Below are 24,833 nucleotides of genomic sequence, written 5' to 3'. Positions count from 1 at the left end.
TTCCGTTTTTTCTGTTAATAAATGCAACAGCTACTGGCACACACAAAATACAAAGCTGATTTTTTAAGAGATATTTTGATGCATCTTCTAAATACTATGCTTCTAGTAGAAGCTCCTGTCTTAGCTCAAGAGGACGACACTTTTTCCCTTTCCCTAACAACTCATTCTAAGGCTTCATAACAATTTGGAACAGTCTTAGGGACCTTAAATCCAATGCTGGTTTTAGTCTCAACATTAAGCCAGATGCCTCAAGAGCTCTGAAAAAATAAAATCTAAAAATCTAAAATCCTCATCTTTCAAACTTTTTTTGTTAGCAATTTACAATAACACCCCTTCAGTAAAAATGTCACCCTACTCAAGTAAAAAAAAATAATTAACATCTAAAATTCTGTTTAAACTATTAAAAAGATGCTCTCTCTCTCTATATATATATACATAAATGAAAAAAAAGGTGGATAAAACCATCAATAATTGGACAGATATTCAGAAACCTCTCCATAATTATAATTAATCCACAACCATCTAGAACAATTTTCTATAAGGAGCACACGCCTATAAAAAAAGATTATCAGTGGGATTTTTTTATTAGCCAGAGGCACACAGTATTTGGAAGATTAAAGCAGGCACTCAATACAGTGCTACATAATAATTTTAATTGGATAAAAGCTAACTGGATGATAATGCTGCTGTATGAATTAGAAATCAGAAAGCAGTGGTATCTGCTTTGGAAAAAATAAAATGTCCCAAAAATCAGGAAATATTTCCCCCATCCAACCTTGGGGCATTGCCCTGCTACGAATTCAAGGAATCATCACCTTCCTGACAGCTTCAAAGCTACGTAACGAGAGAAACTGTCTTCCCCTTTTCTACTTTTGCCTGCAGAACTGACAAGTGAAACTCTGCATAATGCCTTTTTCCTTGCCAAGGGACCTCTGAACATGAGCCTGTTCCATGCAACCAATCACTGCCTGTGACTACAAGCTTTGTATGCACTGTTACAGGGAAATAATCACAGCTATAGCCAGCATTTTAATTTCAATACCTTCCAAAGTAGATGGACAAGGGTGAAATGGGAAAGAAAAAAAAAGAAACCTGTCTCCATCAAAAAAAGAAAAAAACAAACCAGAAGAGAGTAACATTAACACCACAACAAAAAACAAGACAGAATATAATAACAAGATAAGGTAATAATAAGATATAGTACACAAAAGTTATAAAAGCCATCCATAAGGGATGAGGATGATCCAAAAAATATAGAATGTTACACAAAGCATACTACCTGTTCATATATATACAATCATGCAAAGAAAGGGATGGAACAAACACTCAAAACTACTCAAACACCGAAATCCTGCAGGTAGCCTTCCAGCTCTCAGGAGCACCATTCCCACCAAGGCATCACACTTGCCCCCATCCATCTGTAGAGGTACACCAGCAAATGCTGGGGCTGTGGTTTTGGCCTTGAATTGGACTCAAGTCTCATGTCTGATATTGCCAGGGTGTAATTCCTTCATTATTCCTCTTGTCCATTTACTGCTAACATCTCTCCAAGAGCCAGTGCTAGCACAGAAGCTGGATCAAGGAACTGGTCTATCTCCCAAAACTCCCCCTAAGAATAAAAACTGCATCATAGTGGAAAGGGTCAGGAGTTCAAGAGGATCCAGGATGATCCATAACAAAAGTGGGATAATTCTGTGCCAGAGAGAAGAGTCCATGAAACCACGCTCTGAAAAGGTAGATGAAAATAATCATAGAGTGGTCTGGGTTGGAAGGGACCTTAAAGATCATCTCATTCCAACACCCCTGCCATTGGCTGGGACACCTTTCACCAGACTAGGTTGCTCAGAGCTCCGTCAAATCTGGCTTTTAACACTTCCAGGGATGGGGCAGCCACAACTTCTCTGGACAATCTGTTCCAGTGCCTCACTACTCTCACAGCAAAGAATTCCTTCCTAACTGATTTAAACCTACTCTCTGTCAGTTTAAAGCCATTCCCTCTTGTCCTGTCACTACATGCCCTCGTAAATAGTCTCTCTTTCCTCCTCAAACAGGTTGAAACATAACAGCCCTATATTTATAACAGTTTTTTCTTTATTTAAGGTAACCATCACACTTAATGCCTACTATGCCTTAGGCTTATAATATTATTTATTAAAGGAACAGTTGCTACCAGTCCATCTCAGAGTCACACAGTGCAAGACAGGAGATGTGTCTGTAAAGAAAATGGCAGACAATACACAGGAACTCTGTATGTAAGACAGAAAACGGAATGGTGACACGCAGCAGTAGAGGTCTGCTGTGTTGCCCCCACCAGGAAACCTGTGCAGGAAAAGTAACACTTCCACAGACCACATCCAACACTACACAGCACTCCCAGAAGGGCTTCAGTAAGGCCAAGAGCTGGATCAGCTGAGCTGTGCTCCCTTCACTGGGGCATGCTGAGAATCAAGGGCAGAGGCACCTTCTGCAACCTCAAGGAGAGAACCACAGGCAGAGCACGCTGATGAAAATGTAAAACATTTCCCCAAACATGTGCTAAATGATTGTCTATTAGTTCAACTATGAACCAAAAAAGGCAACAGGACTGCCCTGCATACAACCATTGCATTCATATATTTTAGAGGACAGAATAAACTGTCATACTCCTGGCAAAGATGCCATGCTGGTGGAACCCATCGATTAAGACGAGCCATTCATCTTGTCCATTACATCTGTGAAATTCAAAACTAATCTAGGGGAAAATACAGCCTTGCAGCTTCATTAAACACTGCAGTACACATCTACCTAAATATGTATTTATGTAGACAATACTTGTTCATTTTCATCCTTTTTCCTCCCTCAGCCTCAATGCAGAAGCACTCTTCTTCCACAAGAAAAGCATGTTATTTCAAAAGGAGTTGGAAAATTGATCATAAAAGCAACAACATACTGAGATTCTGATGTTTTTCATTTCTTTTTGAGACATGCAAAAAAACTCTTTACAGGGAAAAAATGAGAGGGGACCTTTTTATTATCACCAAAAAAAAGGCAGGCATCATCTTGCAACATATGCTCCAAGTTTTATTAGTCACTTGATTTGAAATAAATTTAAAGGGTAGACTACAGTTTGGGTTAAAAATCCCAGCCTTTTTTCCTCAAGAAGGTGAGCATATTAAGGTTTAACTGCAGGATAAATATACCATCAGTAGTAGACTGATGAGACTGAAGCAGTGTTGTACAGGGGAAGCTAATTCAACTTTTGCTGGGACCAAAAGGTAAGTAAAACCAAAGTCCTCAATACTCAGTGCAGAGTGCTAAGATATTGTTCACCCAAACTTTTCAGCATGACTGTACACATCTCAGAATATACCAATACCAATTTCTGTTAAAAATGTCATTTGTTCTTAAGGACAGTCTGTGCTGCCAAAAACCTGTATGTTTTCCATGATGTTTCACTAAACGGATCGTTTTCCTCATTGCAAAATGTATGGCTTTTTAGGCTGCTGAATTTAGAGTAATTCAGGTTTAAAATTCATTTTCACCTTCAATACCATGGTTATTTCCTTTGAGAAACTAGAAACAGCACATTATGCAGCCTGGATAAAAACAATTCCTATTAGGAAGAAAATGACAAGGTAACATGGAGAGAAACCATTATCACAGCAGCAAGACCATTGTCATCGTCTCTCAAATTCTCAGGAAAAAAAAAAAAGGCCAAACTCTTTTTCTCTTTTTAAAATCCTCATCATCCCTGGTAGTTGAACAAACCCTCTAAAAAAATCTTCAGAAGCTCTCAACATGGACAAAGACTAGAGAGGGAGGGAACTGCTGCCATCAGTCCTGCCTGGAGTGGGTCCCAGGGCAAGAGGCACAGAAGGATTATCAGAGATGGTGGCAGGAGGGAGCCAAGCAAGTAAATAAAGAGATGGGCCAGTCATTTGGTGGCCCTTTTGCCCCATATACCAAAGAGAAACTTGAGGACTGCTTTCAGTGGGGGTTGTGGGGTGAATCAATGCCAAAGCTTTAGTATGGTCACACCTCAGCTTGTACTGGCTAAAAAGGAGCTTTTGCATTTCACCAGCAACTTACCTAAACACATGGCATAAACACAGGAAGTTTGAGAAAATGACAAGATGATAATTTTTGAAAGTATTATGATCAGAGGTTAGAAATGTCAACACTGTTCTGTCAGCAGTTATAATAAATTACCTGTTACCTGAATTTACCCTATTTTTTCTCCACGTAACACACGGGTATAGTTAAGAACATAGTAAAATGCATTTACAGTTTTGTTCTTCCTGTGGAAGACTTTTGTAAGAAACACACACTGAGCACAAGACGCTCACATATCTCAATGGTCTTTAAAAAGAGAGTGGACACATGTCATGACTTTACAAAAGAAATCAGATAGATCTCCAGGTTCCCAGGTTTACTCCATCCTCACAATATCCACACCTAGACTAGTTTTACTATAGATCTGGTTTGGTCTTGGGAGAAAAGAAAAGCCAACAAACAGTTACATGCATACTTAAAATGGAAATGAGCCCCTCCAAATTAAACTAAGAGGGGAAAAAAACATGCATTACACAAAATTAACTTTTTGCCAGCTGTGAGTGTTGTTTCTACAATCCATTTTGGACAGTGAGTTCAGCACAGATGGCAAAATAATTTCAGTCCTTCAAGGAACTCATATAATGTATTCTAATTACCAGACATAAACCTCCGCATATCGTAGCTGCTCAAAATTGCTAATATAATAAAACATACATCAGTATCTTCCATCTGGACAGTCACTCCCTTTAAACAGGGAATGGAGCACACCTAAATTAACTTCCTACTCTGCATATTCGTGTAACTCTAAAAACACACTTAGCCAAAAGGCAGGCTCCAGGTTGGTTTTATAAATGCATTTTAGGACAACAAGAGCTAACTGGCCTCCAAAAAATCACCTTCCTTCGACAGTAACATGCTGTCTCAGGGCTTCACCATGTGTGGGGGGGGGCACCCAGCTCCTTCCAGAAAACAACACAAGGTGAAGTCCAGGAGCAGCTGTCCCCACCTGCTCTGGGACATCAGCTAACCACCCATCAGGGGCTGCTGGAAGCAGCTTTCCCCAGGGGCTAATTATCTAGTAATTGTGCATGGCAGGGTGTCACCAACATCCCTGCAGAACAGCTGGCACTGCAGTGTCAGCAGCAGGACTTGTCTGACTGATGGCTTGATGTGAAGTGTCAGCTACAACACTCACAACACCTTAAGGATTCCAGGTGTACATAGGTGTATACCACCCTTTTTACATCAATGCCACGTTGTTCTGGCACCTGCAGCACTTGCATCTGACATCTGTTTGCAGCTCAGGCCTGTCTGGCTTTACTTTGGAGTAACAGGTACAATTAATCCAGTGGTACGCTAGCTAGCTTGACATTAAAAGAAATCACTAGTAAGCTGTAGTTCTCTAATGAGCATCTCATTCCACCCAAGAAAGTTTGATTTTGTGGTATTTAAAAAACAAGAACAGCCACCAGCTTACATTGAACACGGGGGGAATGTGCAGATTTGAAGGCAGAGGGGATGGATGTACCTTGCTTCCAGAACCACTTCCTGCCAGTTCAGGATCAGGGTGTAACTGAAGTCAAGGAAGCTGGAAGGCAGCATTCGAGTATCTTCCATTTCCTTTCAAATAAGCAATCTACAGTCTGAGCTTTTTCATCTTTTAACTATGTGATGCGTTGCCCAAATATAAATTCAGATAAGTTCCTGTGCTGCACCCAGTTCCCACTCAAAGGAAGCGAAGCAAAAACAAGCGACGTAAATCTTTAAAACATGTAGGTGGTTCTGCTTATTGCCCATTCCTCCCTTTCTGCCCTGCAATGCTCCTCTACTGCTACTTCCTGCATCAAGACTCCAAAATCCACCTACACTGACAGTGGACGGGAAAGAGGCAGCAATGGTAATCTCAGGGGAAACATAAAAGGCTCACAGTAAATCTTCTCTGCAAGAGAAATACAAGTCCTCTGTACTCCATGCACCGTCCAGCCCTGTGCTCTGACCACCACTCGGGCATCTGGCCTTGCACTGTCAAGAAAATCTCTTCTGAAACAGTTAACAAGGAGGCAGAAGAATGCATCTATTTGTACGTTCTCATGAAAGGGGAGGTGATAGAGTTTTTTTTTAAAATACTTTCAAGGAAAAAAACAAAGCCAGAGAATACATGAAATATCAGTTTTGACTGACAGTGAGTGAAATTTCACAATATGCTATTTTTTTATTATTTTAGAGTCAAGGAGCCACAGAGCAAAATTACTGTAGTTGCACATGGCATTTCCACCCATTTGTTTCTTTTTGGCATGTTCCTTCTGGTCTTTCCCTGCTGGAGGAAGAACTGAGTGCATGAGTTAATGCTACAGGATTTACCACAGGAGAGCATCGCCCCTTGCAACAGTCATTATTACAATGCCTGGTACAGAACCCCACAAGGGATCTGCAACAAAAACCAGGATGGACAGATTTCTCATCAGAGGTACAGGGGGAAAGAAAGCAAACCTTCCCTTGCCTGCTATCATTTCAGGGTTCTTTTTTGGAGTTGGGTAAAAAAAAAAAAACCAACAACCAGCATCTTTGCAGAACAGTACTAACAGCTGCTGCTACAGCAAGACAGGAGAACCAAAGGAGTTGCCACAGTGCCAGGGAATGTGAAGAGAGATTCAGTAAGAGTATCTGTCTGAATCATTAGCAGAGCATTTACACTCAGCCTGTACCAAGAAAAAAGCCCACTACAAGCAGCAATCCTTCTATTGGTGAAAAAACAGCATGAACAGGAGAGAAAAGAAAGGAAGGAAAAGATCATATTTGGCAAAAGCAACCAAAAAGGAGATTTTTACCTGCAAACTATTTCATCTCAGCCTTGCTGCCTAGTGCTTCCTGCTAATGAAAAAATGCAAATTTGTCCCATTCTCTGATAGCAAGCACTGTCTTGCAGCCAAGGTAAACAAGCAGAAGGGAAGGGAAAAACTACTCACTGTTAGCCCCAGGATATCTGGAATACCAAGCACAACAACAAGGGGTTCCCCAAAACTGAGAAGCCAGTTTGAGTTGCATCTACTAGCAATTCTCTACAAATTCATTTCTTTGGTAAAAGTGGGTACTCTCATCCAACTCTTCCAATTCTCTTGTTGGGTCATGGACAAGTTTATCAACAGCAAAGCAGCAGAGCCCTTTCCTGGCCAGCGCCACAGCAGAATCGCTCACTTCAAGTTAATGAAACCACACTGCTTAAACATGCACAAATAATTAACACAGTTTAATTACAATCTGGAAGAAGCCCACCCCATTTTTAGGGAGTAGACCTGCCAGCGCTTTGCCTCATGACAGGGCAGAACCCCCTAAGCCATGCTTTTAACTGGAGCTAGAGACACTCTAAAATCATGACATGATCGTCTAATGCTAAGCTAATAAACTGTCAAGCACACAAATTAGGGCTTATCACCACAGTAGAGTTTAAATATTTAAAAACCCAAGTAACAGATCATCTCTCCTCTGTTTCAGGCAGGAGACAATTTCATATTTGCAAAAAAAACCCCTCAGGTTAAAAGAAACCTAACACAGTCACTCAGACCTTTCTCTGCTCCAACCAGGGCTGATATCTAAGCCAGACCAAGTTGCTGAGGCCCTTGCCCAGTTCAGCTCTCCCAGTTTCCAAGGACAGGGACTCCACAGCCTGACTAAGTACCTGTGCCATTGCATGGCTGCTCTCCTTGGTAAAGAACTTTTTCCTTATGAAGTCAACATTTTTCCTATCATTCCCTTTGTCATTTAAAAATCTATGGCTACTAAATTCTGACTGCTTTTACTTTCCCCTTCACTTTACTTTTGAGAAAGTTTGTTTTTTGTTTTTTTTTAAATGTCACTGAAAATTTCAAAATCACCCAATATTCAACTGAGAGTTAAAGCTCCAAGATCTTGTTCTGGAATCCTTCCCTGTCTGCAGCATTTGTGGCTGAATCCCTGACCTACTGAGCTATTCATTACCTTAAAATCTCCCAAACCTCCTAATCTTACTCCTATAAATTCACATATTTATTTCTATGACTTTAGACAAACATACTATTTCATGGATTTTTATTCACTGATGCTCTCCTTCCATTTTCTTATCCCTTTCCTCACCCTCAATAACTTCATTATGCAAAAATCAACCTGATTTAGATAAATCATAGGAGACAACAGAAAACCAGAAGAAATCTTTAAAACTGAAATAGTAGGTTAGGTTTGGTAATTCTGTTAGTAGTAAACAAAAACATGAATTTTACAAAGCTTAATAAAGAGTCAAGGCTACTGGTGAAGAATCAATTTCAATTGCCATTACAATATCATCCTTAAAATTAATATAAACCATAAAGATCATAAAGAATATAGATCAAATGCAATAAAAACTGAACAAAACACTGCAAGAAACAGAAGGAACAATCAGTGGGTGAAAGGACAGGACTGAAGATACTGAGAGCCAAGATCTGAAAAGTGAATTCTCTTGCTTTCTAAAGAAGCATTTTCAGAGGAACTGCTTTGACATTTAAGAAGCAAGACAGCTACTGCTATGGCAATATGCAATAGCCCCTGCTTTAAAAACAACAAAACACAGAGATGGTGTAGCAAGATGGGAGGACTAAGGCAACTCAAACCGTGCCCTTTTGTTTCATGGCATGAAATAATGCATTTTCTTTTTGAATTGTCACACACTGGTACGAGGTTACCACGCTATCACAGCACGGAGACAAAACAAAATTAGATCCACAAGCTGTTCTTAGAACATAAGCAAGTGGGTAATAAGTTTCTGCTCTCAAATATGAAATCAGTCATTGTGACTTCATCTGTAGGGCAAGCTTTTTCTATTAAGAAACTCTGAATGGTTCAGTGTGCAGCAGAGGCCAATAACTCTGAACTGCCCCAATGCATTTCAGTATCATGGTAGGATGACAGAAGACATGTTACAGCTGACTCTTTCAAGATCAGGCCAGAAAGAACAAGGGCATTTTCAATAATAAACTGTCACCTCAGCTTTATTCAAAATACTTTATAAGAAAGAAGCCCACTGTGCACAGACTGTACAAAAATTATCCCCCAAGGGCAGAAGAAAGAGAGACAAAATTGTCCAACAACAGTCCCAGTGACTCCCACAGCAACCAATTTTTGAAGTTGTTTTAACAGGCGCTGGAGAGAACCTCTTTAGAAAGGACAAAAAGGCAATGGAGCAGAAGAGGTAAAAAAAGAAAGGGAAGCTCCCTACAGACTGAGCTCTCCAGCACATGCCTGCGCTTAGGTTTTCAGAAGAAAAACCACTGCAGTGTTTCCCAAGGATGGCACTTACTTCCTGACAGTACTGGAGAATCCCTTCTTTCGTCCCAATGCAGGTCTTGGTGCCAGAGGGGTCCGATTCCCACTTGCCGTTCTGCACATTCATGTGCATGTTGAGTTTGCCACAGAACATGGCAATTTGAGGCTCTGCCAGCAACCCGGCATTTCCATCAGCAGGCACCTGGAAGGAGAAGGAAAAAAAGTTTTAACCTCACATCTGTCATTTTAGTCCATCCAAAGCAGGAAGAGCTCAAGCAAGACTGAAACAAACTCTAGACTCAACCACCCATGGCAGGAAAGGTTGAAATTTTTGACTCAGGTAGATTTGAGAAATATAAGGTGGGGTCTTCACAGAAATCCACATTACAATAGTGTAACACAGATTTTAAAGATGTAATCAAGCTATTTTGTGGCCCAAAACTGTCTTCTTACCCAGAATAATGAACACAGCTGGAGCACAATTACAGAAGTTTAATTTTTTAAACATACGTGGTGTACTGAAGGGGGAAGGGTCCACTAACAACTAAAATAAAAAAGTAACAAGTTTTTCCCAGGAGTTTCATAAAAATTCCACAATGTGTGTTTTTTCAAGCCCCTCTGTAGTTCATCCATGTGTTGAGCAAACAGGTAAGAGACAAGTCAACAGCTCTCCACTGCCCCTCATGCTCCAAAGACGGGTCCATTGCATTCAAGGTACAGCAGAAGATGCATTTAGGCTTAAAGATCTATTTTTAATTTTTTAATCCTTCAGCTAGAAGGCTTTTCAAGAGGATAATTAAAAACATTTTAAAACTTCATGATCAACTGAAGAAACAGTATTACAGGAAGTATGCAAACCCCCTGTATTAGTTTCCCTAATCTTTGTTTAGAGAAATGCAAAAAAGACTTCATGAATTTTATACATCTACAGTAATAATTGAAAAAAAAAAAAGTCACACTAAGAAACACTGCAGGAGTGAACATCTAACTACCCACTGGATTAGCATTGGAAGTGTAAATGCCACAATCAAAACAAGTATTTCATTAATTTTTGAGGGTTTTTTTAGAGAAAGGAGAGAATATTTATTTTCCTTCCCTCTTTAAGATGCTAATATGTTCGCACAATTTCACTTTAAAAACCAAAAAAGCAGGAACACCTCAACTGGCAGAGACTTCCCTTTACTATCTCAATTTCTCTTCTCCTGTGAAACTAGTAAGCTCTGTACAATTTAACAGTCAACCATCACTGCCCTTCCACTGGGTAACTGGAGAATTTTCCAATAACTGTGATGATACCTTGTCTGGCTTGCCTTGATCAGCAAAGCTATCACATGCTTACTCATTCTAATGTCTTCAGAAACTCTGGAGAGCAACAAAAACGTGACATATCTATAACAATCTACAAAAAAAAAAATCCTCCAAATAAATGATTTTATTTTTCTTTATAGATGCAACGTAACCCTATCAAAATTTCAATAAAACCAGAAATGAGTCATTCCACAGGTAATGTGTGAACGTGAACTCTATTGCCAGTTGGCTCCTCCAACTGAGATGTCTATTAAATTAATAAAGCACACAGCAGTCACACTGCAGCAGATTCTAAACTTTTTTCACTCCAAATCCTAAGTTGTAAATGTACTGAGAACTTGCCTTGTGCTTTTATAGCAGGGAGTTTTTTGATTTTTTTTTTCCTAGCTAGAAAGGCAGATAGAGTGTGTGGGGGGAAGTGCTATCAATTTAACTCTAACAAACACAACCACCTGTGACTGTCTACTTAAAATCTCATTCCCTTCAGAAAAGCCATGACATCTCCCAGCTTAATGAAATTACCAGAGCAAGTCACAATCACATTTAGCCTTCTATATTTTGAGTTGACAGGGCCATACTAATGACCTGCTCACCACAGTACTTCATCTTATTGATTAGGACAGCTAAATGTTTTTAATCATAAAGAAATACGAGAGCAATTAACAGACACTGTAGACCAAACTCAAGTATTCAGACCATAGAATCAAAGAATCATTTAGGTTGAATAAGACTTTTAAGATTATCGAGTCCAGCTGTAAACCCAACACTGTCAAGCTAAACAAATATAAAACCCAAAAATAAAAGACGTTCCTCAGAATGTAAAACCTAATGAACTATTACTGATTTTAAGAGACATCCAACAGCAGTTTGATCACAAAGGGGACTGAACAACAGTATTTGGGGGGAGGGGTGGGGAAATGTAGCACTTCTTTTAAAACACGTACACTTACAAACATGAAAAACAACTCAGAAAAAGCCAGTAGACTAAAATGTTACTAAAACCAGATGCTGTGATAAGCTATTTATCCCATGCATATTGTCATATATTTTAAACACACTGAATGAATGAATGAATCCCTGGTTACATCACAGGTATATCCAGCTAAAATACATGAGCTGGTGACAAGTTTTATAAATCACTCAAGTTTTCTTCATAGTCAATGGTTTAATTAATTTTTGTTCATTCTCTGACAAGAAAAAGTATCTGCATTACAATCCAATTTAATATAATCTAGAGCACCGATCTACACAGATAAGCAGCTTCTATATAGCAATGCTGAACAACAGTCCAGTTTGTTACAATAATGCCTATAGTGGCAAATCCCTCCTTGACTAATCCTAAAGCTCTCAGGCAGATTAGTCTCCCAAAGAATAACTCATGCGACACAAATTCCATTCACAGCAACTATTTGTTTTATTAGTATTCTCCAAAAGTAAAAACTCCAAGCATATTAACGGAACTGTAATCACATATTATTCCATCTACTTTGCATTACGACCTCGAAGAAGTAGCATGTGGGTTTTTTTCCTGCTCCTTGGCAAATCATTAAGTAACAGACCAATTAGCACAGCATCTCAAGGTAACTCCAAATGATATGCTCAGGTTTTCTCAGGATATCCAGTTTTCAAAGACCAGGTAAGAACGCTACTCACCACTTCCACAAGACATCCAGATCAGAGATCAGTTTCTAGAATGGGAACTACCTAAATTTGAAAAATGGCAACTACAGGATTCTGAAAAAAAATTACTTCAATTGGTTATATGCTACTCACAACTCTGTAAATTCATTATTCTAACATGTCACAAGACCTCCAAGCACCAGTCTAACATCTTTTCATATAGAAAAAAAAATCATTAACTTTCAGACGTGTAGTGAGCGTGCAAGTTCCAAAAGAAGGGCTCTACGGCTGTGGTAAGTCTCAATGCTGACATCAGGGTTTCCCTTAAAGAATTCCAGAATCTCAGAGTCCTGTTTTCCAGCCTCAAGACTCATTTCACATCCAGTTGTGAAGTTTCCTTCTTCCAAACAGCTAAAAGCTGAAACGCTTAAAATATTATTTTGTAGAAAAAAAATTTAAAATACCTTTCAAGGACAGGTTTTCAGTATTTTGCCTACTCTCAAAGAAAAAGCACGTGGGGATACTAAAAGAAAAAAATCCAGTCAACACTAGATTGGAATCAGAAGAGAACTCCATAAGACAAAGCCCATTAGGTATATAACTGCTTTGGATATTGAAAGAAGAGAGAGATAATCCAGCTGTTTTCCCCTCAGATTGGTCCATTTAGGACAAAAGAAGGCCAGTCCTGGCAAAGCTACCTAAATGACACTGTTTAATTACTGGAGCCTATCTTTGAAAATAGGTGTTTTTGTTTTGAGAGGGAAAACAGTCATTAAACGAATGTTGACTTACATACAATACAGAAAAAAAAAAAACAAAAACATGCCAGCATTAAAAGACTAAGATGAAGGAAATCTGTTTCCTTCCCCTGTTAAGATGCAGTACAGAGATGCCTCTGCCTTCCTGTCTTCCAGGCCTGGCAATTTAGCACACCTTGAGGAAAGATTCGAAGGGTCTTCAGTGCATCACTGCACTCCACGTCCACACGACATGATGGATGCTATTTATACCATTTCTGAGACATTCATAAAGAATTTTAGTAGAGTAGAGAGGACTGAAAGAAGTTTTATCTCATAACAAAACTAAAATAAGGAACACCTTACATTAACAAAAAACCCTGTGGAGTTTTTTCCGCTCACTACCATTCCATCTCAAGATCAAAAGGCCTTTTCCTATGAAACACCATCATTTTAAGACAAAGCAGAGATGTCTCCCCATCCAGTCTCTCTGACATTGCTTTGTGCAGTTACAAAAGCAATTAGTGTATTTGCTAATAGCTCTCCATAATCCCTATTTTGCCAGCAAGTGTTGCCTTTTTTTCACAACTCAGGTTATATTCAGAAAACAAAGGCTGCAAGGTTTTACCCTCAAGAGGTTTTCCATCAAGGAACCAAAGTAACTCAGCTTCACTCCAGATAGCTCTGCTATTAACTTATAATTAAGGACTACAGTATATTATGGAAATAAGCATCAGACCTTGCATGTGCTGTTATTAAATGCTGAAACATCAAAAACCATTCCCCAGAAGTCCTTACAACAGCTCTTATAATTTAGGTTGCTTTATTCTGCAAACACTAACCTGAAGCCCTTTTCATAAGCCTTCAAAGTGTATTTAATTTGTATTAATTGCTTCATCTGCAATTACTTCTGAGGAGAGGACAGTCAATAACAACCTCCATATCTACAACTTGCTCAAAACAAATGCTCTTCTTGTTTTAGATTATTAAAATAATCCCTCCCTGCTTTCCATTTTTAATGCTAACACCAAATCCAGACCTTCAGCCAGGAAGTTAGAGACTACAGTTTAAAGGTTTAACAACATCTGCTGGCAGTAAAAGTGAAAAGGGATTTCAAATAATGTGAAGAATTAAGCATATCCAAGTAAGACATCACCCTTCCAATCCACAGCTGTGTTTCCTCCAAACTTTTATACCATATTTGGGTTGAAATTTGAGGTTTCTAATTAACTAAAGCAGCACCAAATTGCATGCAGAGCAGTTTGCTTCCTCTATGACTATCAACAGAATAAAAGAAATTCTGTCTTTGAAGTGGGGCCACTCATAACTGTTTTTTCCTATAAAGAACACAGTAAAAATTAAATGAGTATAAACGGACTCTCTGCTTGCCTTACACATTCAGGAGCAAAATGTGATACAGATCTTTTCCCCAGTGGAAAGATTAAGTTTATTCCACTGGACTCCACTCTGCTGCTCCCTACAAATGAAGGTCACTTCTCAGTTCCAGAAGTCTGTGGTTCAAACTAGGTAAATGCCTTGAAAATACAGGCTTGTGTCACCAGACACAAATCCGTGGCTTCCTGCCCACTGGTTAACCACCAACTTTGGCAGACTGTATTCTGTTATACTCTACTGCAGACTTCCTGTTTAAGCCATAAAATACTCTTCTCCTCCTACCTTTATTAGGAATCTACACAGAACACAAATGCTTTAAAGACTATTTATATTTTAAAACCTGCTCATGTAGATACATCATAAAAAAAAAATTTCCTTTTCTATAAATGCAATCAGGACCCAAAAAAAAAAAAAAAAAAGGAAGAAATATCAATTTATTGTCTCCCCACAACTTTAAGATGGCTGTTGGTCAAAACCAAGGAAAATTTTTCATCTCCTTACTTCTCCCTAGAGATGAACACTGTCGCAAGAGTAAGAGGTTGTCAAAATCAACATGAATAATTTAAAAACAGTGTTTTATTGTATAATGTTCATATAGAAACAGCAGCAGCAATTACTGTTGTCAACAGCCTAGAGAAATAGGTCAGAAAAACATTTTAGTGATTGCTCAATAAAACTGCTCCCTCTGGAAGACAAATGTTTCTGGCAACCAGTAAAAAACTACAGGAAACCCTGGGCAGACCCATATCTCCTTCACACAAAGCCATCACCCAATATTTTTTTGAGAAACAGATTCCATTGAAAAGTTTTTGGAAAACTGGAGATATTTACTTGCCCTGTCTATAACCTATTTAATCCAAGTGCAAATAAATACCTGTGTCCTGTCCTCCTGTCCTACTTCATATGATGCCAAAAGGTACCACAACAGCGTAGTGCCCACATCTCCATAGCAGCTCAAGGATCACTTGTTCCACAAACAAATTAAAAGCAAGTCTGTCTTCCAGCCTGTAGAGGAAGCAACACTATTCTCAAAACTGTCTCCTGACAGTCAACCATCCTCCTCACCTACACCCTGCACAGGGTCCTGAGGCATGTGTTGCATTTATTTCATAAGTCTCAGTTTTAGTGCTTCCCTCAGGTCATGTTCCAAAAACTAGCAGAATGCCATCCCAACCCAGCACCAGGTATTTGTCTACTCTGAAATCATAAGTATCAAACCCAAACCAAAAATATGCCAGGACTAAGCACTGAGTTCACAAGGCTCTCTCATGGAGCAACTGGGAGGCAAATACTGCCCTCCCCAAAGACCTGAGCAAACCAGCATCCAAGTGCTTACAAGAGGTATTTGCAAGATTTGAGTAGAAATTCTGCTGTAGTGCCTGTAACAAAGAGCAGACGTGCATATGCACATATGAACACACATTTGAGAGAGGAGGAATTTCCCTGCCTAGGGCTCCTGGAAACACCAGCAAGCAAGGAAGAGGACCACAAGAACAGCAGAAGTGCGACTCGTGTACAGAACCGACTAATAATCACAAAATATTCTGAGTTGGAAGGGACCCATAGGGATCAGAGTCCAACTCCTAAGCGAATGGCCCATATGGGGATCAAACCCATCACCTTAGTGTTATTAGCAGCATGCTCTAACCAGCTGAGCTAATCTCAGGGTCCTGTCCAGCTTCATCATGCAAACATTTCCCTGCTTCCTGGTAAAGTGACTAAAAACTAAAACTTATCTACAAAAATCAACATCCCTATTTATATATATGGCTATAAATGCAAGGAAGTATCATGGGGGAGTGTCCTAGCAAGTCAGAGAAGGTAGATCTTCGCATCGGCTATATGAACATAACAAAAATACATTTGTCTACAACTAAGTGCAGTGTCAAGAATTTTCCACCTACCGCCAACACTACGGAGCCTCCTACCAGCAACATGTCTGCTTCCAAAAAAACCACCTAAAAGCCACACTCCCTCAACCTCCAAGCAGAGTGTCCTAATTTAAGAAGATGTGAAGGTGTTTGAATGTGTTCAGAGGAGGACAAAGGTGGTGAAAGGGCTGGAAGGAAGGTTATCCCATGAGGAGCAGCTGAGGACACTGAGCTTATCTAGTTTGGAGAAACAGCAGCTGAGGAAGCTTTCTACAGCTTCCTAAGGAGGGAAGCGGAGAGGGAGGTGCTGAGCTCTTCTCCCTGGGATCCAGTGATGGGATGCATGGGAATCGTTTAATGTTCTGCCAGGGGAGGTTCAGACTGGAGACTAGGAAGCATTTCTTTGCCAAGAGGGTGCTCAACCACTGGAAGAGGCTTCCTGGAAAGATGGTCAATGCCCCAAGCCTGTCAGAGGCAAGTGGGCAACGTCCTTAGCGACAGACTGTAACTTGGTGAGCCCTGAACTGGTCAGGTAGCTGGACTAGGGGACCACTGTAGCTCCCTTCCAGCTGAAATACTCTGTTCTATTCTAAGATCTAAAGTCACTTCAGTCACACAGCAGCACAAACAGTTTGGTGTGTTTGATGATGTGCATCAGTAAAGGCGAGGGGCACAACTCACACCCAATCAAAGGTCTCTTTCAGAGTCATCTTAAGAGTCCACAGTCAAATTTACAGATCTCACAGTGAGCTATCGATATAAAGAGTAACTGAAAACCTTCACACCTACCAGGTCCCCCCAGCCTGCACGTACCTCCACATGGTTTAGTCCCAATTTATTATAAAAACTGCCATTTTGGCAGAAAGAAAAATTACAACAAGCAGGTTGACCAAAATTATCCAAAACTGGAATGACTTCTAGGAAGCATTAAATCTAGTGCAGCACCAACTAGCCATTAACATGGGGGGCAGAGGGGGCAAAACAAAATCAAGATTTTATAAGCTGGATAAAAGTGCATTAAGAAGATGGAAATTAAGAAAAAAAAAAAAGCTCATCTTGCTTCAAAGCCATTCATTTAGATTTTGAAATAGGCTTTGGTCATTTACATGTGTTGACTAATAGCAGTAGGATAAACAAGAAACAGACAAATAAAAACCAATCCTGTCAGAATTAATGATCTTCTATTCATCTGAAATAAAAAAGGAAACAAAAGATGAAATCCAATAAGCATGCAAGTTTGACAAAATAAGTGTTTAACGATACCAAGAAATATGACAAGTGTTATGATTTCTTCTGGTACATATGCAGAAATGTTATGATTCTGCATTTAAATCTTATCACCTGCAAGGCTATCACTACTCCAAAACAAACATAAGACTCTGTTTTACAGAACAAATTAAGGTTTTGCCCCAAAATAAATCATAGTAAATCACCTAATTCCAGCACTGTATTTTCTATTCCAACACTCAGAGCCCCATCACTTATTTTATCTTAAATACATTAAGCAGAAGAAAAGAAGAGCATATTTCACAGCAATGCAATGGACTACAGAACTATTCCAAGCTCCATAATAACTTCTGGGGTCCTATCATACCCATGAAACTCACTGCTGCAAAACTGAAACTACAAGGTGAGAGTAAGTATTAAAAAAAGCCCTAAATAAGGTCTAGTTTGCATTTATATTAAAACACCTTTTTTTTATTGCACAAGGGTAACCAATTTTGATGCAAGTTATATTTTAAACTTATTTCAATGCACATGTACCTGGAAAGGATGTGAAAAGGAAAATTACTACATGCAGAGACAGACTCAATACCATGAATCAAATTTAAATTATATCTATTCAGTCAAATATTGAAGAACAGTCCTAGTTCAATGAATTTGATAGACAGGTTAACACTTGCGCAATGTCAGCTTCCAAAATGAACTTTATCCCTCAAATGTCAGTGCTTGGCAATTCATTGACTTATTTTTAAACAGAATAGCAGTCTTCAGTTTTTAGGAACTAATTTGAAGTAGCTGATGACTTCAAGATAGCTTCACATCTCATTCATCACATTTCCAGCACCATGCTTAAACACCTCATGAAAGAAGACTTCTTCTGTATAGTACCCTCACTCCTTTTTTATGCTATTTATTTTTCAACTTTTCCTGATAAAACTGGACTGTAAAAAGATAGTTTGTATGATTTGAGGGATGCCTACATCTTACCTCCACTCCAAAAATTTTATTAGTATTCAATCTCTCACAGAATTTTACCTTTATCATTCAATCACAGATTGGCCTGGCTTGGAAGAGACCTTAAAGATCACCCAGTTCCAATCATCAGGGACACCTTCCACTAGACCAGGCTGCTCAGAGCTCCATCCAACCTGGCCTCGAACACTGCCAGGATGGGGCAGCCACAGCTTCTCTGGGCAACCTGTGCCAGGGCCTCTCCACCCTCATAGGGCAGAATCCCCTCCTTCCCCTGCTGCCCACACTGCTTTGGATGCAGCCCAGGACATGGGGGGCTTTCTGGGCTCCCAGTGCACATGGTTGGGTCATGTCCAGCCTCTCACCCACCAGCACCCCCAAGTCCTTCTCAGCAGGGTTGCTCTTGATCTGTTCATCCCCCAGCCTGGATTGGTACTGGGGGTTGCCCTTACCCAAGTGCAGCACCAGCACTTGGTCTTATTCAACGTCATGAGATTCCCATAGGCCTATTTTTCAAAATTCCCTGGTCCCTCTGGATGGCATCCCATCCTTCAGGTGTGTCACTGCACCACTCAGTTTGGTGTCATCAGCAAATCTGCTGAGGGTGCACTTGATCCCTATGTCATTAGTGAAGATATTAAATAACACTGGTGCCAGTACAGATTCCTGAAGGACACCACTTGTCACTGATGTCCATTGGGACTCTGAGCTGTTGACCAACACCCCCTAGATGTGACCATCCAACCACCTTATCCATCTAACAGTCCACCCATCCAATTTACATCGAATTTCTCTCCAATTTAGAGAGAAGGATGTTGTGGGGGACATGTGAAACGTCTTACAGAAATCCAGATAAATTACATCTGTAGCCTTTCCCTTGTCCACTGATGTTGTCACTCCATCACAGAAGGCCACTGGGCTGGTCAGGCAGGACTTGCCCTTGCTGAAGCTGGGCTGGCTGTCTCAAAGCACCTCCCTGTCCTCCATGCGCCTCAGCACAGCTTCTAGAAGGATCTCTAGAAGCATTCTGAAGGAGGAAGAAAGGAAAAAAGGAAATAACTTACCTATATTACCTCTTCAGCACTCTTTTCATTCTTTTTAGATCCATATGGACAAATCAGCAGACTTTGATTACAGTACAGCCCCAGAACAGACAACAATATGATTTCAAACACCTCTGTTTAGGTGTTTGGACTTGTAACTTTCTAAATGAATAAATAAATACTAATAATAACTTTAAAAAAACAGTACAAAAACCACAATGCCAAAGCTGCACTTCCAAACATGACTCTTGTATGACTAATTTATTACAAAGTGCTAACATCCTGTATTTTTGACAATATACTAATTAGACAAAGTGAGTTAAAGTATACAAGGCACATGAGTTTTCCTGAAACAAACTTCCTTGCAAAAGATATACTGGATTTTCCAGAGTCGCAAAATTCTGTCTCATTTTCCTGTTGTAGAAAGACAACATTAAATGACTGAACTAATTACTCAAAGCCTACAGAATTATTACTGCAGTGGAGCAACGATACAATGCACTTTATAAGCTCCACCAAAAAGGAACCTGTTCAGCAGATTTTTCCTGTGTTTCAGTCTGAACAAACACTTCTCTACCAGAGCAAAATTCACCACAGCCAGAACTGAAATTTAGCCTGTGAAACAAGACTACCACCCTGCACCAACTGGAATTTAAAGGAAGCTCTGAGGTGGGTATTTTATTCTTATTATTATTCATTTTGAGTAGAGTTCACTATTCACCCTCAGGACAGAGGCACCGTCTACCCTGGTAAAGCAACTCTTCCACAGACCACATTGCTTATGTTCTCCTTCAAATGATGTAGAATGGAATTGTCCTCTGCTGCCACTGGACTGAGCCACAAACATCTGAAAAGAGCCATGTGAGAAGTCTGATGTAATTCACTAGTTTTAACATGAAGCGTCTCGGCTATTTTGCACTATGACAGCACTCCACATGTGTGCCAAAGGTCCCTCTCATCTTCATTCAATGCAGAACCATTCTCTGCTCAGGCAGGGAGTCTGTGACTCAACCTTCTCTGCAAGCTGCCCGACTAGTTTGCTTGCTAAAATTATTATTATTATTATTATATTAATAAAAATAACAACTTCCCAATTTCATTCCACAAACAATGTGAAGATGAATTAACAAGATATTGCTGGCATGTGTTGACTTTAACCATTAAGTGTTTGGCAAGATGAGAACTTGCTGACTGCTACAAGGAAGAGCATGTCCAGAAGATCCTTCCTGAAATATTTATACTACCCAAAATGCCAACATGTCTCTAATTAGACAGTCCTTTTTTTAGCACACAAAAACACCAACATGAGCAAGCCAGAAGGAACTAATCTGTCAACACCAGGATTAAACAGTGTAACACATAACATGGATTCCTTTCAAGGCATGCACAGAAGCCTGATACTAGTTGCCACATGATACAGTCAAAGAGATGGTTGACAGATTTTGATTCATCCTGAGCTGAATTGAAGGTCCAGTTCTCCAATTCTTCCTCTATAAAAATGTACAAAATTTTACATCTTCACAAGAGAAAAAAATGTGATCAGGAACTTAATACAGCATTACTAGACATCCCATGCTGGAACACATCCTGTGACTTGAGTCACCTGTTACTAAAAATAAAACACCACACCCAAACCTTACTGTTCCATTAGACTTAAGCTATTTTCATATCACTGTGCACCCAGCTGCTCTTTTTTGAGCAGCTACTCCATGTCCACGAGCTCTTTTCATAACAGTCATGTCCTTTCAAAAGAAAGTCTGGTCATCAACCTCTGATGCTATGTCCAACTCTCCTAGTCTCCAAGATGAAGCCATTTCTCCATCTCTCTGCTTTCTGGCTCTAGCACACAGAGACAGCTTGTTTCATTTCATCCACGAGAGCAAAAACAAGTCCATCATTATTGCATACATAAAATATTAATAATAAAACCCTAAGTAATAAAGAAACAGACCTTCAGAAGGACTTAACAGCAATACGAGGAAGAATTAAAACATTCCATCACACTCTCAACTGGGCACATTTCAGGCTTCACCTCTACAGTTTGCATTCTGCATGTTCTTTTACAGATCAAATGGTACTACACTACGTACACCATACACATGACCTTCATGAGATGGTACTAAGGCTCAAAACCAAGAACTTCTTCCTTTCCAGGACCTACAAACAAGAAACAAGAATAAGGAAAAATAACCAGCAAAAGAAGACAGAGTGAAGCCCTCACAGAAACAAGCCAGCACCTTTGTTCAGCAGGCTGGGCAACAGTAACACATGATGAGCCCCAGCACCAATTCTCCCTTCGGCAGGGACCACTCAACAGGTTTATACACACCCTCTGCACAATCATGCCAGACATACAAGAGTAAACCAAAGGAGTTACTGGCTTGACCACACAAGCCAGTTATTCTATAGAACACGACTCTCCAGCTTGAAAAACCAAGCAAACACCCAAACCTGGACTTAGAGGAATTAATTCAGCCTCAAATAAATCTCCAATGACACAATAATCAGAAAGATAATTATGATAAGCCTATGACTTTCCAAAATCCATCATGCAATTAAAGAAAAAACAACATGAAGTAAAGCAACTAATAATGCAGGAAGCATTATGGGACAAGAGGAAAAAGCTGCAAGCCACACTGTCCCATACATGAAGGCCAAAGCTACACAAGTACACTAAGTTTTCTGATTCATTTCAATTTTCAAACCCTACCTGAGGTACCTTACAACATTAGTTCTCCCCCAAGGAAGTCTTCATCTGAATTCTGCCACAGACAGCCTTTAGCACAAGTTTTACTGATTTCAATGTTTGGCATGTTAACTGAAGAGACAGCAGAGTACCCTGTTTACAATCTCACTCTTTCCTGTTCACAATTTCCATTACCACCATGGGTTCTGGATTTCTGATCTTACTGAGCACTATGGAGTACCTCAACTGTTGCTTAGGTCTGGGGGGTGAAAACTAGATCCGGCAAATCCAAGAACTTTCTTCTTGTTACTGTTCTTATAATAATTTTCTAATAATACAGAAGGAGGTACCTCATGCAAGTTCAGTTATGAAAAACATTGAAACACAAGAAAATTGTGCCAGATAACTCTTGTTCTTCCATGGAAAGACATGATGTTACTGTAGTTAGCAGAATCTTGCACAAACATCCCATGTTCAGAAAAGGATAGAGAAAGTAACTCACTGAAGAGGTAAACTAGAACCCAAAACTTCAGAATACGAGTTTCTGGGTTTTTTAACTATATTAAAGGTTCTGACAGTCCTCTCCTAGGTCCATTCACTAACAGCAGCTGCTCTCCATCTTGACAACCAGTGAGAGCAGAAGAAAGATGCTCACACAAAATACATTTGATTTGAAGGCTCATGAGAAGTAATGCATTCAAAAGTAGCATCCTTAAAGATTGTATTTCAAATTTATACTAATTGAATTTAACATACTTCCATGAAAGAGGTTCAGATGAAATTGGAAGCACTTTCAGATCCTCAAATGATGCAGATAAATGAGATTATTCATTTTTAACTATTGTTGTCAGATACAAGAGAACTGACCCAAATAAGATGACATAATTAAGATGAAGTGCTGTTTCCTTACCAATAAGTAGAGTAAAATCACCACAGGTCATTAAGTATTAAAAACCCCCAAAGCATTAGCCCTCTCCTAAGTGGGGAAAAAAATCCTCCAGTTCCTTTAATCATGTTGGAACTCATACTTGAAAAACAAGCATTTTTTGTTTTAAATACCTCCATTGTACTATTGCTGTTTAGAACACATAAATGCTTCAAACAGTGACTTACGTGTGAGGATTTTTTATTTGTCTTTTAAATGAATAATCTGGAAGATTTAATAGGTCATCTTGCTTTTCAAAACTCATCAGCTGTAGCATCCTGATAAACCATCACAAAAGAGGAAACAATACCATGCTTTCCCACTTCCTGCTTGTTGTTTTCTCGAGATGCAATAAAAACGAGTTGTACCATGAAAGAAGCCACACACGCTCCAACAGTGGAGGGGAAGAAAAGTCTTTATTTGGTTACTGAGCCTCGTGCTCTACTACAGAACACCAATGATGTGCAGGGAGTACAAGGAAGCCTTACTTCCACACACTAATAGAGAAACAACCATGATGGTTGCCAGCTTTTATTTAAGACTAGCTGGGTCACAGTGTGCAGTGAGAGCAGAAATAACATGTATTTTAGTTCGCTTGATGTAACATCCAAGGAGTCTAAGCAGGGATGCTGACCCCTCATATGGAATTCGACTAGAGTATTACAAGTGGAGTACAAGCTCCACAGAAGCTGTCCATGATCCAAACACTACAGAGCAGCAACACAGAACAGTTTATTTCTCCTCCAATTCTCCTCACAGATTTATTTGCAGATATTAAAAACTGCTTATGACCTACATTGACAAAAGTTGCCCCAAGCTGCAACAAAGCCTCTTCTTTGGATGTTTCTTCCTCTTCTGACAGAATATGCTCTCTGCAAGCTGTACACATTCGTTTTCACACTCAATCTCAGAACAAGTAACCTTTAATACCAAGATGTCTTATACAACAAGGTTTCATTTCACTAGTTATCCTGAGAGGCTGAAAGAAACTGTACCACTGAAAACATATCACAAAATACAGCTGATATCAGGTATTACCTTAATACCCTGCTCTTATTCCATGTACAGGCTAAGGTAATCTAGGGTAACCTACAGCTGCCTTCCTATTCCCACCTTCAAAAGACCCCCTTCACATTTTCCTGCCATTTCCAGCCCTGTTCTGCTGCTGAAAGTAGCAACAGCCATGCACACCAGCCATGGTAACTGGCAGAATTCCCTAAACATGTCACAGCAAAGGGGAAGAAAAGAGTAAAAAGATGATCCAAAAGCACATCACAGAGCTGAAAGGTCCAAGCAGGGATGTCTCCATCTTCATGTGAGCCTTAAGACCATCTCAAGCACTACCTTCATACAGAAAGACATAAAGAATTACTTAATGCTTTCAACCCATGACAGTAAAATGGTCAGAGATTTGCACTGGAGATTAGGGTCCTTTTCTTTGCAGCTGGCAACCACCAGTTTCCAGCAAGAGAGAGGCCAGACAGTGATATAAGCAAACAGCCTTCCCCCAGGTCTCCCCTTCCTGTCCATGAGTTCAGGAACGTGGGCAAAGTTTTATCATTTGCCAAGATGTCAGGAGTGCTCAGTTTAAAACTCTGCAGGAGCCACAGCAGAACAGTGTTCAGCTCCAGAAGCCCTGGAAACCTTCAGGAGAGGACACAGCAGATCCCTTCCTTGTGTCCGGCCTGGGCTTAGCCTAGGTAAGCATTCCACATCACACTCAGCCTGCAGGGATGAGGCACTCAC

The 24,833-nt window shown here is 39.8% G+C and overlaps 1 protein-coding gene across 4 annotated transcripts in view; it reads right to left on the bottom strand.

Moving 5' to 3' along the window:
• The window catches only part of APP (amyloid beta precursor protein), a 204,051-nt gene that overhangs the window by 153,562 nt on the left and 25,656 nt on the right, over window positions 1-24,833 (bottom strand). For all 4 annotated transcript variants that reach the window (XM_027648787.1, XM_027648790.1, XM_027648789.1 and 1 more), the window contains exon 2: window positions 9,341-9,508. In XM_027648787.1, the coding sequence (XP_027504588.1) occupies window positions 9,341-9,508 (168 nt within the window). The remainder of the gene's footprint in view (window positions 1-9,340; window positions 9,509-24,833) is intronic.

This window comes from Corapipo altera, unplaced genomic scaffold (genome assembly GCF_003945725.1).
Source record: "Corapipo altera isolate COAL_440 unplaced genomic scaffold, ASM394572v1 58, whole genome shotgun sequence".
In the NCBI taxonomy this organism is placed as follows: domain Eukaryota; kingdom Metazoa; phylum Chordata; class Aves; order Passeriformes; family Pipridae; genus Corapipo; species Corapipo altera.
Note: the sequence above shows the minus strand (reverse complement) of the source record. Positions and strands in the feature narration are given on the sequence as shown.